Here is a 17,752-nt window from a genome sequence, read left to right on the forward strand (position 1 = left end):
ACCTTATGAGCTTTGACTGAGATTTCAGCTATATGTATATTAGTGTGTGGGACGGTAGTTAATTACCTCTCTTGGCATTGTATAGTATGTTGAACCCTGATCTAAAAGGTAGGGCAATGTTGCCAAGAGTCACTGAATCATAGTGTTGACATCCTAGAAAGTTCAACTGCCAGCCCACACTCAGCACAAGAATCTTAATTAATGCTTCTCCCACTGATGGCTCCCAGGCCATCATTAGGACACAGCCAATTAAGGTGAGTTACTGAAAATGTCTTAATTATCCTAACCAGCATTCATTTTATGCACAGGCTTACTTGCCATGATTTACTCAAAAGGGAGTTTGTAAAGGCACTCTATTTGCACTTTTCAACCGTAGTTATATCACATCACATGTATTTGCCTTCATGTCTTCTACTATCTTTCCTTAGTTTCTCTCCTCTTTTTTTAAAAACAACAATAACATTGAAGTAGAGCAGGGATCTCCAAACTCCGCCCTTTTATGACTCATGGGCTTCAACTCCCAGAATTGCCCAACCAGGCACGGTGGCTGAGGAATTCTGGGAGTTGAAGTCCATGAGTCATAAAAGGGCCGAGTTTGAAGACCCCTGAAGTACAGAGTCATCCTAAAGAGCTACGTGGCCGCAATGCTTAGAATGCAATATTGTAGGCTAATTCTGCCAACTGCCAGCAGTTTGATTCTCCCCTGCTCAAAATTGACTCAGCCTTCCAACCTTCTGAGGACGGCAAACTGAGGACCCAGATTGTTGGGGGCAATATGCTGACTCTGTAAACCACTTATAGAGGGCTGTAAAGCACTGTGAAGCAGTATATAAATCTAAGTGCCATTGCTATCCCATAATGATAGAGAGTCCCACCGGTTATTTCTGCATTGCATAAAGAAGTACATGAAGAATTGTCTGCCCAACAATTTCATTAGAAAACAAACACACAGGTAAAAAGATGAAGCGTTTTCAGCTCCCTCCTTTTACAGCACTGTCGCAACAAATTGGACACATCCACATATTCCAGGCTGTGGGTTATGCTGCCCTGCCACATCACTTCAAGGCTCTGGGCCTAGGACATGGGCCCTGTGCACAAAGGGGAGATGCTGTTCCCCACCTTGCACCACGAAGGAGGATTATCACATCACGTCAAGCAGCTGAAGAAGCTTTACTGGTTGTTGGTCGAAGGCTGGTGGCTGAACATCCTCCAGGTGCGGTAGTCCTTTGCTGTGAAGACCGGGGTGTGGAGAGAAAGGTGGGGCACATAGCCTGGTTTTCCCTTCAGTTCCTCAGCACAGCGATTGCGGTTGACAACTGGGGGAAAAAAGAAAAAGGGAGGTTGTGATTAAAAAGAGGCCTGGGAAAAATTAAGGTGGACCTCCTTGCTTTCATATGCATCACTGGAGGTTTTTAAGAAGAGGTTGGACAGCCATTTGTCTGGAATGGTATGTGGTCTCCTGCTTGAGCAGAGGGTTGGACTAGAAGACCTCCAAGGTCCCTTCCAACTCTGTTATTCTATATTCTGTATATACCTCTTCATGACCTGGGAATTGGGGGAGCTGTTGTCTCAAAGCATCTAGAAGTGTCTCTCGAGGGAGGCAAAGATGGCGCCCTCCTGTTGCATGTGTGGGAAGTCATTCCCCCCCCCCAGAAAAAGAAATATTAAAAGGGCAGAATATTACGTTTCCTCAAAATACAATCACTCAAATATGAGCCAGCAGTGTGCTGCAGCTGCCAAAAAAGCCAACACAGTGCTAGGCTGCATTAACAGAGGGATAGAATCAAGATCACGTGAAGTACTAATACCACTTTACAATGCTTTGGTAAGGCCACACCTGGAATACTGCATCCAGTTTTGGTCACCACGATGTAAAAAAGATGTCGAGACTCTAGAAAGGGTACAGAGAAGAGCAACAAAGATGATTGGGGAACTGGAGGCTAAAACATATAGGGAACGGTTGCTGGAATTGGGTATGTGTAGTTTAATGAAGAGAAGGGCGAGGGGTGACATGATAGCAGTGTTCCAGTATCTCAGGGGCTGCCGCAAAGAAGAGGGAGTCAAGCTATTCTCCAAAGCACCTGAAAGTAGGACAAGAAGCAACGGATGGAAACTAGTCAAGGAGAGAAGCAACCTAGAACTAAGGAGAAACTTCCTGACAGTTAGAACAATTAACCAGTGAAACAACCTGCCTCCAGAAGTGGTGAATGCTCCAACACTGGAAGTTTTTAAGAAGAGACTGGCCAGCCATTTGTCTGAAATGGTATAGGGTTTCCTGCCTGAGCAGGGGGTTGGACTAGATGACCTCCAAGGTCCCTTCCAACTTTATTATTATTATTATAAAAGATCTTAAAAAGGCAGAAAAGCATGCCCAGTTTTTCTTAATAGCCTCAAGTCTCCCTCCCCCAAGCAGAAACAAGCTCTGTAGAAATGTAGATGTAAATAATCCATTCAGGAAGCTTGGAGCCTCCAGCTAGAAGCTTAGGAAGACAAAGACACCCAAAATCTACATACCCCACCCAAACTCTAAGATAGGACATAATAGGATTAACCCACAGATGCCAAAGAGGCACACTCAGACTCAGGGCAAAGTACATGACACAGGAAATACAAAGCCTCAAACAGGAACAGGAAACAACCTCAAGAGCCCCAGGGGGTATAAAAACCCACTCCCTACATGTGCTCTGCCTCTTTTTCTTCCAGATCCTGTCTGGCTCTCCTCTTCAATAAACTGCAACCTTTTTTCTAAAGCAGTCGCCATGTTGTTTATTCCCGGCTTGGACTGAACACTGATGAAAACTTTTCATTCTACACATGCAAGGTTCAAGACCAGCAAGTCAAAGGAAAAAACCCCATCAAGATGGCAGGTGATAGGAAAAGGGGCCGTTCTTAACCTGAGAATGTATAGGTAGCCCTCGACTTACAGAAAGTTGGGACTCAATTGTGGTTGTACATCAAGGCCTATCTGTAGTATGAGAAATATTTTTTTATCCAGATCCATTTCACTGGATGATCAATTTTTCTAGAATTGAGGGAAAAGGCAGGTAGGATGGGGACTGTACACTCAAGAACCATATTACAAGTTTTCGATAAAGCCCACCTGCCTGAGTTTTTCCCCATGTTTCTTCACCCCCATCCTGCTTCTTACCATATTCTTTGCCAGGAATACTCTTATCCTTCCATAGAAAAGCACCCCATCGTGTGTTAGCATCCGAATACTGAGGAGGGATGATTGGATCATACCAGCTGCTCTCTCGCAAATGCTGGGCGTAACCTGAGGATAAAAGAGAGCAGAAGCACAGATGTGAGCCCGCATTGTGTTGCTACAGCTGAAAAGGCCAATACTTTATTTCAAGCGTGGGGAGCCATGGCCCTTTTATGGCTTGTGGACCTCCCAACATGGCGGGCTCAGGAATTCTGGGAGTTGAAGTCCGCAAGTCATAAAAGGGGTGTGGTTCCCCACCCCTGCTTGAATTGGTTATGTCAGGTTTTTTTAGCTCCTAGCTTAATGGATTTCAAACTTTTTACCTTCCTTATCGATCTTCCCTACCAAAGATCAGAGTGCTATCATTTAAAGTTGATTCCTCCCTTAGGATATGGTGCATTTAAAGCTAAGCAAAGATCCTTGTGGCTTTTGTTTCAAACAAACATACTCGTTTCAATGTATGGAGGCTACTGTATGCCAGAAAACCCCAATATATGGACAGAACTAGTCATATAGTGCCTCCTACTGGCCAGCAAGTACAGGTTGTCCTCAACTTACACTGACCCCCACCATTTAGTCTTAGAACATGGTGGCCGTAAAGCGGATCACCATGTGACTGTGACCGACTTTACAACCTTTTCTGTGGGGGTCGTTAAGCAAATACCGCAGTTGTTAAATGAACTTATCGTTTGCTTTGGGGTGGTTTTAACATCATAAATTGCATTCACGTGAATGAGAGACCCTTCAAACAGCTGTAAATGTGGGCTGGTTGCCATACCCCCAAAATGCGAGAGTGGGGGAGAGATTACAATTTCAGAACTGGGACATGATAGCAGTCTTCCAATATCTCAGGGGTTGCCACAAAGAAGAGGTAGTCAAGCTATTCTCCAAAGCACCTGAAGGCAGGACAAGAAGCAACGGATGGAAACTAACCAAAGAGAGAAGCAACCTAGAACTAAGGAGAAACTTCCTGATAGAATAATTAACCAGTGGAACAACCTGCCTCCAGAAGCTGCTAATGCTCCAACACTGGAAGTCTTTAAGAAGAGATTGTACAGCCATTTGTCTGAAATGGTATAGGGTTTCCTGCCTGAGCAGGGGGTTGGACTAAATGAAAAAGTTGAAAAGTTGAAAAAGTTTGAAAACCCTGACTTAAGCTACCAGGTCAAGCAGTGACATTCAGACAATCATTAAATGGTTAGTCTGTGTGGTCAAAGTTTCATGCTGGGTTTTAAAAACTCAGCTGTTTTTATAATCATAATCATAATCATCATCATCATAATCATAATCATAATCATAATCATAATAAATAATTAATAATAGTAATAGTAGTAATAATAATAATAATTTGGAAGGGATCTTGGAGGTCATCTAGTCCAACCCCCTGCTCAGGCAGGAAACCCTCTACCATTTCAGACAAGTGGCTGGCCAGTCTCTTCTTAAAAACTTCCAGTGTTGGAGCATTCACCACTTCTGGAGGCAGGTTGTTCCACTGGTTAATTGTTCTAACTGTCAGGAAGTTTCTCCTTAGTTCTGTATGTATTAAGGTATTTGTGTCATTTGTCTTTTTTTCTGCTTGTGTTTTTTCTGTGTTACATTGCAGGTCACCCCACAACGAAAGGGATGGAATTGGGGAAGTTTAGAAGGCATTGCTGTTTTAAAAAACCTAATATGCCCACTCAGAGGATAACACAGCCATTTTCATTTCTTTCTGCTTCCATTGGAAAAGTTAAGCTTAAGGGAAAATGCCTTTATTCATATTTCTTAGTAGTGTTGGAGAAGAGAGGAAATTTTAGAACTGCATTTGGGAGAAATGTCAGCAAGCAGCACGAAATGACTGCGGTGTCACCTTGTATGGTCTGGATCGGATAGGCAACCTTGGCTCTTTTATGACTCGTGGACTTCAAGTCCCAGAATTCCTGAGTCAGCTGGCTCAGGAATTCTGAGACTTGAAGTCCATGAGTCATAAAAGAGCCAAGGTTGCCTACCCCTGGTCTGGATGAAAGATGCTTTGGTGTAAGGGTGAAGGTGCTGAAGGAGGAGGAGGAGGAGGAGGAGGAGGAGGAGGAGGAGGAGGAGGAGGAGGAAAGAATGCAGCTTCCGGTCCCTCACTGATCACAGAGATTCTCTGGGTAGAGAGACCCGGGTTCCAATCCTTCAGCTACGGAAGCTACCTGGAAGCTTTGGGGCCAGTTCCCTCCAGCCCAGTCCTGCCTATCCCACAGGGGAACATTACAGGCAAAAGTAGATCTTGGACCACTCTTAAATAGCAATATAATAGCACTTAGATTTATATACCACTTCATAGGCCTTTACGACACTCTCTGGGAAGTTTACACCATCAGCATATCGCTGCCCAAAATCTGGGTCTTCATTTTACCAACCTCGGAAGGATGGGAGTCTGAGTCAACTTTGAGCCCATCAGGACTGACCTCCTAGCTGCGGGCAGAATTTGCTTGCAATGCTGCATTCTAACCACTGCATCAACAGGGCTGCTGGTAAATATACTGTTAGCAACTAATATAAGCTAAGTAATACTTTATTATCAAATCATATTCACATTCAGTTAATAACTATTTTTGATTAAATAATAGCCGGTTTGGTCTAATGGCTAAGACAGGGGTAGACAACCTCGGCTCTTTTATGACTCATGGACTTCAACTCCCAGAATTCCTGAGTCAGTGCTGTGGGCTAAGACTAGGGCTAAGGTTAGAAAGTGGGAAAGTGTGAGTTCAAGTCCCACCTCAGCCATGAAAGACAGCGAGGTGACTTTGAGACAATCACTCTCTCTTAGCCCAACCTACCTCACAGGGTTGTTGTGGGGAAAAGAGGAGGAGGAAGGCATGTTGGATATGTTTGCCGTCTTGAGTTATTTGCAAAAATAATAAAGGCGGGGTAAAAATAAATTTAAAAATAACAATTCTAGCAATAATACTATTTGGTCAGAGTGGGCTAAAAGAAGACTTGGGTGGGCAGGGACAGGTTGCCCACCTCTGCTACTGAAGCTTAATGGGAGAATAGTCTGGCCTCTCCGAGGTCGCTAAACCAGGAGTGAGCAACCCTGGCAACCTTAAGACCTGTGGACTTCAACTCCCAGAATTCCTGAGGCAGCCATGCTGCCTCAGGAATTCTGGGAGTTGAAACCCACAGGTCATAAAGTTGCCATAATTGCCCATTCCTTGCCCTAAACACTTACCAGGTGGTAGAGTCTTCTCCTGTTTAGCACTGGACCTCAGCCGGCGGTGGTAGGTCTCTCGGCCCACGGGCTCAGTGATGGTGTACCAGGCATCACGGTTGTGGCTGTTTGTCAGACCAGTATACCAGGTTTGAGGGATGGCATCCCACCCCATAGGGGTGAATTTCCAGCGTACAGCCTCTTTTATAACAGGGGCATTCCGGGGTCCCCTCAGAGAAACGTACTGATCACTGTCAAAGGGATTGAAAAAAAAACTATTACGCAGATGCATCAAGGCTGGCCAAGAAAAGACAGAGGGATATGGATTGGGAGTGACCAGCATGCCCAGGAGTAAACCGAGATGAAGTTCAGTTCAATCTAAACTTACATTAAATGGTCTCTCAGAAGGAAGGCTCTCTATTAAATTATCACTACTGTACTAAGTGCCAATCAAATTGGAGCAGTGGTTGAACTAAACTGTCATTCAGCTGAAGTAAAATATAAAGAGATCTTGACTTTCCATACATACTGATGAGGTCAGAGCTATCAACACATAATCAGACAGGCAATATTCAGATATAGTGAAGGATGGAGTGGATTTGTTGAATTGGAAAAGGCTAGGGAATCGTAAGGAAAGGCTGAACATAGAATTGACAGCCCCAGTAATGAACCTAGACAAATCTACATTATGTTCATATCAGTAATACTACGTACAGTTCTGATCAAAACATTTAGAAAAGGACACAAGCCACCTAGAGCAGGGGTCCTCAACCTTGGCAACTTTAAGACTCGTGGACTTCAATTCCCAGAAGCTGGCTGAGGAATTCTGGGAGTTGAAGTCCACGAGTCTTAAAGTTGCCAAGGTTGAGCACCCCTAACCTATAGTCCCCTTCAACAAGATGGGCAGTGTACAAATGTGATGACAAGAGGTAAAACAGACAAAAGAAAACCCGTCCTATGATGAAATCTCAAGATGTAGAGTTGCCCAAAAGATAAAGGAATTTATCAATCCACAAATGACAGGTCTATTGGGGGTTAGTCTTACTTCTGGGTTGCGGGACAGCAGTCTGTGGAAAACAATATTAGGAGAGGGAGATGTTTCCATCTCCTATGAGCATCCCAAAGGCATCTAACTGGCCACTGAGGGACACCAAATGTTGGGTAGGAGGGCTACTCTGGCCCAGAAGGGCCATTCTTAGCTTCAAAAATCTACCTCCTCAAGCTTGTTGTGGGAATAATTTAATGGCTTATAATGGGACCACGGTGGCTCACATGCTTAGGATGCTGGCTTGATGATTAGCAAGCCAGCGTTTGAGACCCGAGTGCTGCTGTGTGGCAGGGTGAGCTCCTGTCATTTGCTCCAGGTCCTGCTAACCTAGCAGTACAAGCAAGCATTCACAAGTAGATAGATAGGTCCCACTTTCGGGGGTACATTAACAGGGACAAGAAAGGAGCCCCCAACTGGGTGTCCCCCTGGGCAATGGTAATGTCACCAGCTTAGCCTTTCAACCCAGAAGCATGACAGGTGCTTCCAACAGGAATGCAAGCGAATGGCTTATAATCCAGAATTCCCTAAAGCGTTGCATAAAGAGTAAAAAAACAAATGTGATGAAAAGAGAAGGAGCCAACTGTTTTTCCTTTGTGTTCCACCTGTTATTTATTCTTTGGAAAGAATGATTCATCTGGCCGCTGGCTTTTCGAAGCTGAATAGCCAAATCAACCGTTTTGAGCATGAACTGTGGCAAAATGAAATAAATTTATAGATATCCATTCACCTCCTGCAAGTTTCCAGGCCCGCATTTTGTAGAAAGGCTCCTTTTAAAGAATGGGACTTTGGAGGGGAAAATGAGCTTATTTAATCCACTGTTTGGAATACAAATGTTGTTCTGCATCTGGAAAGAGAGGTTTGCAACATGACCTTAACGACCTGACGCACTCCCTGAGCCCTGGAAATATGTCCGTAGAAGGGAAACAACCCCGTTGAGAGTGGAAGGGAAAGCACTGGGCAGAGAGCAAAGGCACAGTGGAGAGGTTTGTAAATTTGCAAGATCTAAAGTCCAAACTATAGGTATCAAGAGTGTCTAAAAAGTGGCTGCCATAGTTGGACCGAATCTTTGCTTGATGAACATAACAAAGAGGTGGAGCTTTTATTACTTCTGCTGCCACCATTTTGGCTTTTCTGACCACATCTTGCAGTGATCCCCTGGTAAGAAAGTATTCCTGCAATAAGCTAAGAAGGAAGGAAGGAAGGAAGGAAGGAAGGAAGGAAGGAAGGAAGGAAGGAAGGAAGGAAGGAAGGAAGGAAGGAAGGAAGGAAAGATGGATTCTGGGAGTTGAAGTCCACATATTTTCAAGTTGCCAAAACTGAAATCATTGCCATGATTTAATGACGTAAGGAAGACATTTTCCCCTCTCAAATAGAGCCCAGGATGCGGTAGTGGTTTGCACCATCGTGAAGGCACTCACCTGTAGAGCGGAGTGGGGAAATCTGTCTCTAAGGTGTTAAGCGGGACATATGGACGATTTAAAACCAAATCCCGGTAGGACAGGTTACGGAAATCCATAGCAAGCCTGTGATGTCCCCTCCTGCAGCCCAGGCCAGCTTAAGAGAGTTTCCCTTTGGCTGGAGGTAAGAGCAAGATGAGTCAGTCATTGTTTGACTTACATACCTCCTGGCAACCATCCCCTTAGCAACCAGTGCAGCAACAGGGAGACAATGAATGATGGAGTAGGTTAGATCCAAAAGACTGGAAGAGCGAGGAAAGGTTTTCTGTAGTAAAAGATCCTAATCATGAAAAGTCCCCAATTTTTATAGAAGAGAAGAAGGGGCAACGTCCTCCCCACCCATTTCTCCCTCCTGGCACTGCTTGCAATTGTGTTGGCTGCATTCATACATCTTTGGGGGGGGGGGGCTTGGAACGATGTTATGAGAAATTGTGGGAAGCTGGGAAAGGAATGGAAGAGAACACAGGACAACAGCCAGGACAAGAGATGCTCCGGGTGCAAAGGCTGCATCTCTAAAAAACCTGTTGGCAAGCAATGCCACCATCACCCACTTCATAGAAAATAAACCAATTTGCATTGCTTGCGATGCTTCTCCTTATGGAGTGGGGGCTGTGTTGAGCCACCTAGAGGAGGATGGCAGACAAATTCCCATTGCATATTACTCCAGGACTTTGTCAGCAACAAGCGGAACTACGCACAGATAGACAAGGAAGCCCTGGCAATAGTTGCTGGAGTAAAGAAATTCCATGATTATTTGTATGGGAGGAATTTCACCATCTTTACAGACCATAAACCCTTGCTAGGTCTGTTTACCACAGATAAGCAAACCCCACAGATCTTGTCACCCAGAATGCTCCGTTGGTCCATCTTCCTTTCGGCTTATTCTTGTAAACTAGTGCACAAGCCAGGAAAGGAAATGGGCCATGCAGACAGGTTAAGCAGACTTCCTCTTAACAACACGGAACCAGATCCAGCACCAGCAGCCCAAATATTAGCCATTCAAGATCTGCCAGAAGGTCCTCTCAGTGCCCGAGACATCGCAGCAGGAACCACAAAGGATAGGATTTTGAGTAGGGTACAGACGTGGGTTAACACAGGTTGGCAAGACAAATCACCAGGGCCCAAATTCACGGCATTTTTCACAAGAAGACACAAGTTATCCTCACACAAGGGTTGCCTATTGTGGGGATGCAGGGTCATCATAACACAAACATTGAGAAACAGAGTAATCCACTCACTACACGAGAGGCAACCAAGGGTCATACGGATGAAGGCATTGGCAAGGAGCTATCTGTGGTGGCCGGGCCTTGACAAAGATATTGAACAAGTAGCTGGCTGTTACATTTTCCAAAAATCTCGGCTACCACAGCCACATGCCCCTGTTCACAAGTGGGAGGAGACACACACACACACCCTGGTCCCGGATACACATTGACTACGCAGGCCCCCTGCACAACCAATCATTCTTGATAGTAGTAGACAGCCACTCCAAATGGTTGGAGGTGGTGCCAGTCAGTATCTTGACCACATCAGGGACTGTCCAGGCACTCATGGGACTCTTTGCCACTCACGGCCTTCCTGATGTATTGGTCTCTGATAACGGTCCACAATTTACCTCCTCGGAATTCCAGGCGTTTTTGAAGACCAATGGGATTAGACACGTCACCTCGGCTCCCTTCCACCCCTCCAGTAATGGCTTGGCTGAACGGGCAGTGCGTACCACAAAGGATGCATTGAAGCGCATCATCCATGGAAATTGGAAACATTTGGCCAAATTCCTGTTGCACCAACACACCACTCCCTGCACCACAACCGGGAAGAGCCCAGCGGAACTTCGTTGGGGAAGGCGCCTCATAACCACTCTTGACAGACTACACCCAGACAGAGTGGTGGCAGATGTGGAACACCCAAAGGTTCCCAGGGAGTTTACAACGGGGGACCTCATCTGGGCTAGGAACTATAGCTCCAGGGATACATGGGTGCAAGGGAAAGTAGTTGAGCGGACGGGACCAGTATCTTACATCGTTAGGGTGGAGGGGGGGTTACTGTGGAGGAGACATGTTGACCAACTCAGGCGTCGAGCACCTGAGCGGGGCCCAGCTAATAATGGGCAAGAGGCCTCACTCCAAGCTATAGTGACTCAGAGTAACCAAAGAGACACCCAACCTGTAGTGATTCAGAGACACAGCAAACAGGCAGATAGTTCCCAAATCAGAGGGGTTGGAACTGCTCCGACCTCATCAACAGCTGGATCAGAGTGAGGGACTGACGTCACCTGGGGCCAGTCAAAGGAGGCCACATAACCCAGGGGCGACCACACCTGAAACCCCATCATCTTTTTCACCAGCACCGGGTGAGCATAACCAAAGAAGCATAAGCTCAAAGGACAATATCAAGCCTGTGGGGGGGGGATCCCCCTAGGCGGTCTGGCCGAGCCCATAGGCCTCCAGCCTACCTCTCAGATTATGTACATACTTGAGGGGGATGTGGGTAAGTTGTGTTGATAGTGTGTTCCCGCCATGGAGGAAGGGGTGTAGTGTATGCAGGTTCTGAATACACGTGAGGGGTCAGTGAATTAAGGAGGCACAGAGCTGGATAGCTCCGCACAGGAACAGCAAGCAGGAACAGCGTTTGGCAGGAAGCCAGAACAAAGAGACAGCGTTCGGCAGGAGAGCCGGATTTAAAGGGATTGGCTGACCAGCTGACAGGACGCTTGGATTTTAACCCATTGGCCAGGCAGTTACCTGGCCCGGTATAAATGAGGGCTGAAATCCTTTGTTCCCCAGTTCGGCCATGTTCCTCAATAAAGCAATGTAACTCCTGAACTCTTGAACCCTACTTAACAGGCAACTTTTAAGATACCCAAACTTCAACTCCCAGAATTCCCCAGCCAGCCTTGTTGGCTGGGGAATTAGTCCATACATCCTAAAGTTGCTGAGGTTCAGGAAACACTGGTCTAGGGCTTCAGACAAAGAGGAGGATCCCTTTCCAATCTCAATCCCTGCCAATGAAGCAAATATTGTTCAAATTTAAATTATTTAAATGTATTTACTCCAGTTGATTCTGAAGCTTTCTGAAGGAAATTCTTTAGCACGGCAATTAAGTTCATACATCTAAAAATGTTGCCCAAAAGCTTGAAGTGGCCTTACAATTTGCCAAGATTCTGCATCTACCTCAGACAAACATTAAAGCTGCTTACTGCAATCTGTGTTGTTCTTGGTTTTTTTTTTATATTGGGGCTTGACAGGTCTCTGAATCCAAGTCGGCAATTTGTAAACCATGGCTTCTAGCTTGATTTGTTGTGTGGAAATATAGATAATTGTGGCTTATGCAGTAAGCCACAGATAAGCAATCAACAGCATACCCTCCTTTGTGACTCCATTTGTTATTTCAGCAATACAGTAGATTTTGCAATTTTCCACAATTAAAAAAGATTTGAGTCTATGTTCCAAGGATTTTGTTTTCTCTTATTTAAGCACTGCTTGAACATTTTTATCTCTCTCCACAGTAGCTGGCAAAAAAGTCAATATAGTTATAATACTAACTGCTGATGTTGTCAGTCACTCTCTATTAAAATAAAGAGACAAGACTCATAGGATGTAATATTTGATAAAGTCCACTTAGTTGGTTAGTACTTCCATTCCATTTTTTTAACGTGTTCTCCAACCTGTTGCTCTCCAGATGATTTGGATTACAACACATCTGGAAAAGGGCCAGAGTGATGAACAGCTTTCTTCCATGCAGAACTGATGCCAGTCTTATGAATGAAGTGTATTAAGATTGTAGAAGTACATAAGGTTCTTTGTGCCTTCTTTGATTGGAATGTACCTGTGACCCCCAATCCCAGCTAGGGGCATGCTGGGAGTTGCAGGCTTAACAATATATGCAGGGCACCCAGGTCAGCATTCTAGATGTAGTTTCTCCATTACTTTACATATTTTTTTTCATTGTGAAACAAATTGACACATGTTGACTATAAATACAGTTGTGGTCAATTGTATTTATAGGCACAATTTAGCATAACAAGGAAGGACTCTAGCTTGGCTTGGGAGTTTACTTCTTTTGGCATATTCACGTTTGGAAATATCAGCTGACAGCTGACAGCCTGGGTTTGTGACACGAATGTCATGCGATGGGGTAAATTCAAAAGCATGCAAATGCAAGTAAATAAATAGGTACCACTTTGGTGAGAAGGTAAGTGTTCCATGTGCTTCTGCATATAGTCACGCTGGCCACATGGCCACAGAAATGTGGTCAATGCTTGCTTCCCTTGGCTAAGAAAAGGAGATGAATTTCCCCACCCCAACCAGACTTGACTGGACAGGGGAAAACCTTTACCTTTTTTAAAATAATAATAATAAAGTTGGAAAGGATCTTGGGGATCATCTACTCCAACCCCCTGCTCAGGCAGGAAACCCTATACCATTTCAGACAAATAGCTGTCCAGTCTTTTCTTAAAAACGTCCAGTGTTGGAGCATTTAATACACAGATCATTCTAAATTCTAATATAGTTCTAGTTTTGGGATAGTAACAGTAGCAACAGATATATCATTGGAAGATTCAAGCACTGGTTGTGGACAGATGTTTCTGAAGAAAATCTTACATGGTTGTTGAGAACCCACAATGATTGATGGTAGATTAGCAATAAATCAACATGTTTTGGCATAATATGTTATGAGCCTGGCCATAGCTGCATGTGTACTGTGGTTTATGATTTATTGTTGTATAAACCCAGACATTTAAGGCTTATTCAACAACTTATGGTTAAAGCATTTGTGGATGTTGATATCCAGCCTGGTTAACACATTGGGCTAAATGAGTTAACTATGGTTAAAAACTACAGTGACTAAGAATAAACACAAGCCTGAAAAACCAACAGCAAACAGATGATATTATGGCATGAATACAGTGTGTGAAATCAGTGTCTGTGAGGCTACCCAAAGGTTCCATGACAGATTGCTTGCTTCTATTAATGGAGGCTTGAACTGGTTTCTGTAGCAACTAAAAACAATCTGGTGTATGTTTAACATTTTGAGATGATTAGAACAAATGAAGAGCTTTTCATTTCCCATGTTAATAGAATCATTTGTAATTATCTCATCTATTATTTTCAACTGTGGTTTATCAAATTTTAAATAATTTTTTTCACTAGGGTTTGCCAAATCTCAATGGCTGAATACAGACAATACAGTAAGTCATAAACTATGGATTGTGAGCTAACATTCAAAGGCACAGATATTGTATGAGGATATAATACAGTTTGGTTTGGGCTGTTTTGTGTGAACAGAGGCACCATAACTAAAAATCAGAAAGCCTGGTCTATCTAAAAACGTACAGTATCTAAAACAAGGAAATTCTTTGGGATTATGCCCCTCAGCACTAAGGTCAGAATAAAAAATAATAACAGGGCTGGAAGGAACCTTTGAGGTCTTCTAGTCCAACCCGTTCAAGCTGGAAACCCTACACCACTTCAGACAAATGGTTGTCCAATCTCTTTAAAAACCTCCAGTGTTGGAGCACCCACAACGTCTGAAGGCAAGCCATTCTGTCAGAGAATTTTTCCTTAGTTCTAGATTGCTTCTCTCCTTCATTAGTTTCCATCCGTTGCTTCTTGTCCTGCCTTCAGGTGCTTTGGAGAACAGCTTGACTCCCTCTTCCTTGTGGCAGCCCCTGAGATATTGGAACACTGCTATCATGTCACCCCTCGTCCTTCTCTTCATTAAACTAGACATACCCAATTCCAGCAACCGTTCCTCATAGGTTTTAGCCTCCAGTTCCCTAATCGGAATGGGAGGAAAATTTAATGAAAACACTTCCATGTCATATGTTCATTGAGCTTAAGCTAAACCCTAGAGACGATCCAGCAGTTCTGATTCATATCTAAGTGAGAAATAGATCTAGTAAGTAGTGAAAGTGAAATTGGAAGTGAAATTGTAATATGGGTACTCCTTGACTTACAACCATTCATTCAGTGACCATTTAGTTACAACACTGAAAAAAGTGAGTTATGATGGGTCCCCAGACTTACAACCATTACAGCATTGCCAGTCACCTGATTAAAATTCAGGTGCTGGGCAAGTGGCATATATTTATGATGGTTACAGTATCCTGGGGTCCTGTGATAGCCATTTGCAACCTTCCAGCCTGCTTCCAACGAGCGAAGTCAACGGTGCAAGCTTGATTTGCTTAACAACTGTGTGATTCACTTAACTGCAGTGATTCATTTAACTGTGGAAAAAAAGTCATATCATTTAGGTACAACTTACTGAACAATCATCTTGTTTAGAGCCAGAAATTCTGGTCCCAATTGTGGTCATAAGCCGAGGGCAACCTTTACTTAAACCGAAAAAGTCACATTCCAAAATCTGTAAATAATGCAGTATGTTTGGGTTCCCAAAACTGATTAATACAGCAACAAGCTGGGGGCTGTTTTTCAGTATAATAAAATGTAAAGGCAAGAAGCTAATATTAAACTTTCCTTAAATAATGAATATTAGTTATTTACCTTTTAACAGCACTTCAATTTTCAGCATTAAATACAAACAAAATAAGCATAATTCTCCAAGGCATTAGAAAAAAAAATACAATGCAAATAATTGCCAAAAGATGGGGGTTTTCTAACCCCCCCTGGCCCCAATCAAAATTTCTAGGAAACCACAACATAAGGCGCTATGCAGCTCTTTTCTATATTGGTGAGACTCAATAGGAAGAGCCAATACGATGCAACACAGAATGCTCTAATTTAGTGTTTCTCAACCTTTGGCCCCTTGGAAGACAGAATTCTGGGAGCTGAAGTCCTCACAGGTTGAGAAACACTGCACTAGTTAAACATTGCCCTCCATGATAAAGGGAGAAAAGTGACTCTTCTCTAAGTAATGACAAGCATTCGAATTCCAGGATATGGATGGAATGCAACACCAGCCATCTTGTTTTTTGTTTTTGTGGAGCTACTCTTTTGTATTATAAAGATCCATTTCACAGCCCAGCCCTCACCGTCTATCTAATCTTGTGGGTAGCCTTTTTAGTCATTTGGAAGGACAGGGGGGAAAAATCCTGCAGGTAAATTGTAACAGAATTTAATTGCCTGGTCCTAAAACTGTTGCCACAAACAGCTGTCCACACAGGTCTTTCAAGAAAAGAAAAGCATTTGTCCTGGTTCCTTCCTACTGGAATAGACTGCAGTATCAGTTACCCTTGGATTTTAGCATGCTTAGTTTTTGATAACATCTTGGAGAATTTAAAATTTAAAAACTTCCCTTCTTTTATGCCATTTTGCTTATTATTAATAAATGTACAACCCGACAAAGAACAGTGCATTTTAAAATGTAACCCGGTTTTGAAAAATACCACACTTGACAAAGTAAATTGTTCCATTCACAAGTCTTTAATGCCAGATACATTAATATATGTACTTTACATATGAAGCTATGTTTTTTTTAACCATACCCCACACATCCTACGGCCCCTTATGTGACGCACTGCATACATAAGAATGCCACACATTCACACAAAACAGAACACAGAAACACCCCATTCCAAAAACATTTGTTTCAGATACCGGTACTTCTGGTCAAAAAGATAATACATATAGAAATACAAATCACGGGACTTGTGTATTCTTTTTTTAATCCCCTTGCACGGATATTTTGCCTTAAACATGACTAGTCAACATGCATCAGTATAATCAATTCCTGCAACCCATATGAGAACTTTTGAGACAACACACACACACACACACATAATACTTATTTGGAGGCAGCTAATCCTCCCACAAGCTCCCCATTTGCAGCATCTGCTCCAGATGGAAAGCAAGAGGCGGGGATTCAAATTATTCTCTTCTCCAGGAACGTGATCTCAAGATGGCACATTGTGAATGGAAGTAAACAAGAGGGACCCTCCTTCAGATGCTGGCAGACCATGGACAACTTTTTCTAAAAAATTAACTGCTGGATCTGTCATGTTAGATACCCCATGAAGGCAAGGCTGGTTGTTCAAACACCAAAACAGAAAGGGTGCCACTGTGTAGAGCTGGGTAGGCAACCTCGGCTCTTTTATGACTCATGGACTTCAACTCCCAGAATTCTTGAGTCAGCACAGCTCAGCTTGGAAACCTCTCCCTTTCCCCTCAGCATGGCTGGCTCAGGAATTCTGGGAGTTGAAGTCCATGAGTCATAAAAGAGCCGAGGTTGCCTACCCCTGGTGTAGACCACATGGACATTAAAAAGCTGACAGGGACTCGGATGGAACTGAAAGAATTTTTCCAAGAAAGTACTTCACATTCTTGTCATCCAGGTGAACCCTCTCCTTTCTCTGTGGAAACCGAAGAGTTCCATTCATCCCTTTCTTTCAAGAATATTCCGGTAGGTTGTAACATACTCTTAAGAAGTAGAAAATTTTGCCTCCAGACTAATATTTCCCCCCGTCAGGTGCTATGTGAATGTGTTGGACTACAATCAGTGTACTCCGAAGCCATCTTGGTCAAATGGGCTAAAGATGATAGCAAACGGAGTTCCCACCTCAACAGAAGGTGGAGGGAGGAATGAAACATACACACAATGCATGAAGGGTGACACGTTGATTCCTACATACTCACAGACAGAACTGGACTTTTGCAAATATTCTATTAAGTGCAAAGAGACTTTAAACAAGCAACAGTTTGTACAGCTGGGGTAGTTCTTCACAAAGAGGAATGAGGGCAGCTAAAATACAAAATACACTGATTTTAAAAGCAACACATAGAACTCAAGTGCTGTGGTCTTCATTTCTCAGACCTTCCTGGCATTTCTGACTGGGCTTCAAATAAATATCAATGTGTCCTATTCAATCAAAAAAAATTTTTTTTTTAAAAAAAGTATCACTGAATTAC

General features: G+C 43.5%; 2 protein-coding genes across 2 annotated transcripts in view; one reads left to right on the plus strand and one right to left on the minus strand.

Annotated features, from left to right (window-relative positions):
* LOC308659844 (uncharacterized protein) overlaps nt 1-17,752 on the plus strand; it is a gene marked incomplete at its 5' end in the record, with an annotated part of 114,889 nt that overhangs the window by 75,738 nt on the left and 21,399 nt on the right. The gene's annotated exons all lie outside the window — the stretch shown is intronic.
* TEKTIP1 (tektin bundle interacting protein 1) lies at nt 705-8,957 on the minus strand. Its single transcript, XM_081312551.1, has 4 exons — nt 8,847-8,957; nt 6,402-6,631; nt 3,149-3,274; nt 705-1,316 (listed from the first exon to the last, which is right to left on the minus strand). The coding sequence occupies exons 1-4, from the start codon at nt 8,942-8,944 to the stop codon at nt 1,171-1,173; spliced, it is 600 nt and encodes a 199-aa protein (XP_081168677.1). The 5' UTR covers nt 8,945-8,957; the 3' UTR covers nt 705-1,170.

This window comes from Vipera berus (genome assembly GCF_964194415.1).
Source record: "Vipera berus genome assembly, chromosome: 1".
Taxonomy (NCBI): Eukaryota; Metazoa; Chordata; class Lepidosauria; order Squamata; family Viperidae; genus Vipera; species Vipera berus.

Coding starts and splice junctions, on each gene's coding strand:
- TEKTIP1 (XM_081312551.1), bottom strand. CDS start 8,944: ATGGATTTCCGTAACCTGTCCTACCGGGATTTGGTTTTAAATCGTCCA. Junction 6,632..8,846: donor TTCCCCACTCCGCTCTACAG/GTGAGTGCCTTC, acceptor TCCCTTTGACAG/TGATCAGTACGTTTCTCTGA. Junction 3,275..6,401: donor GGAGAAGACTCTACCACCTG/GTAAGTGTTTAG, acceptor TTTTATCCTCAG/GTTACGCCCAGCATTTGCGA.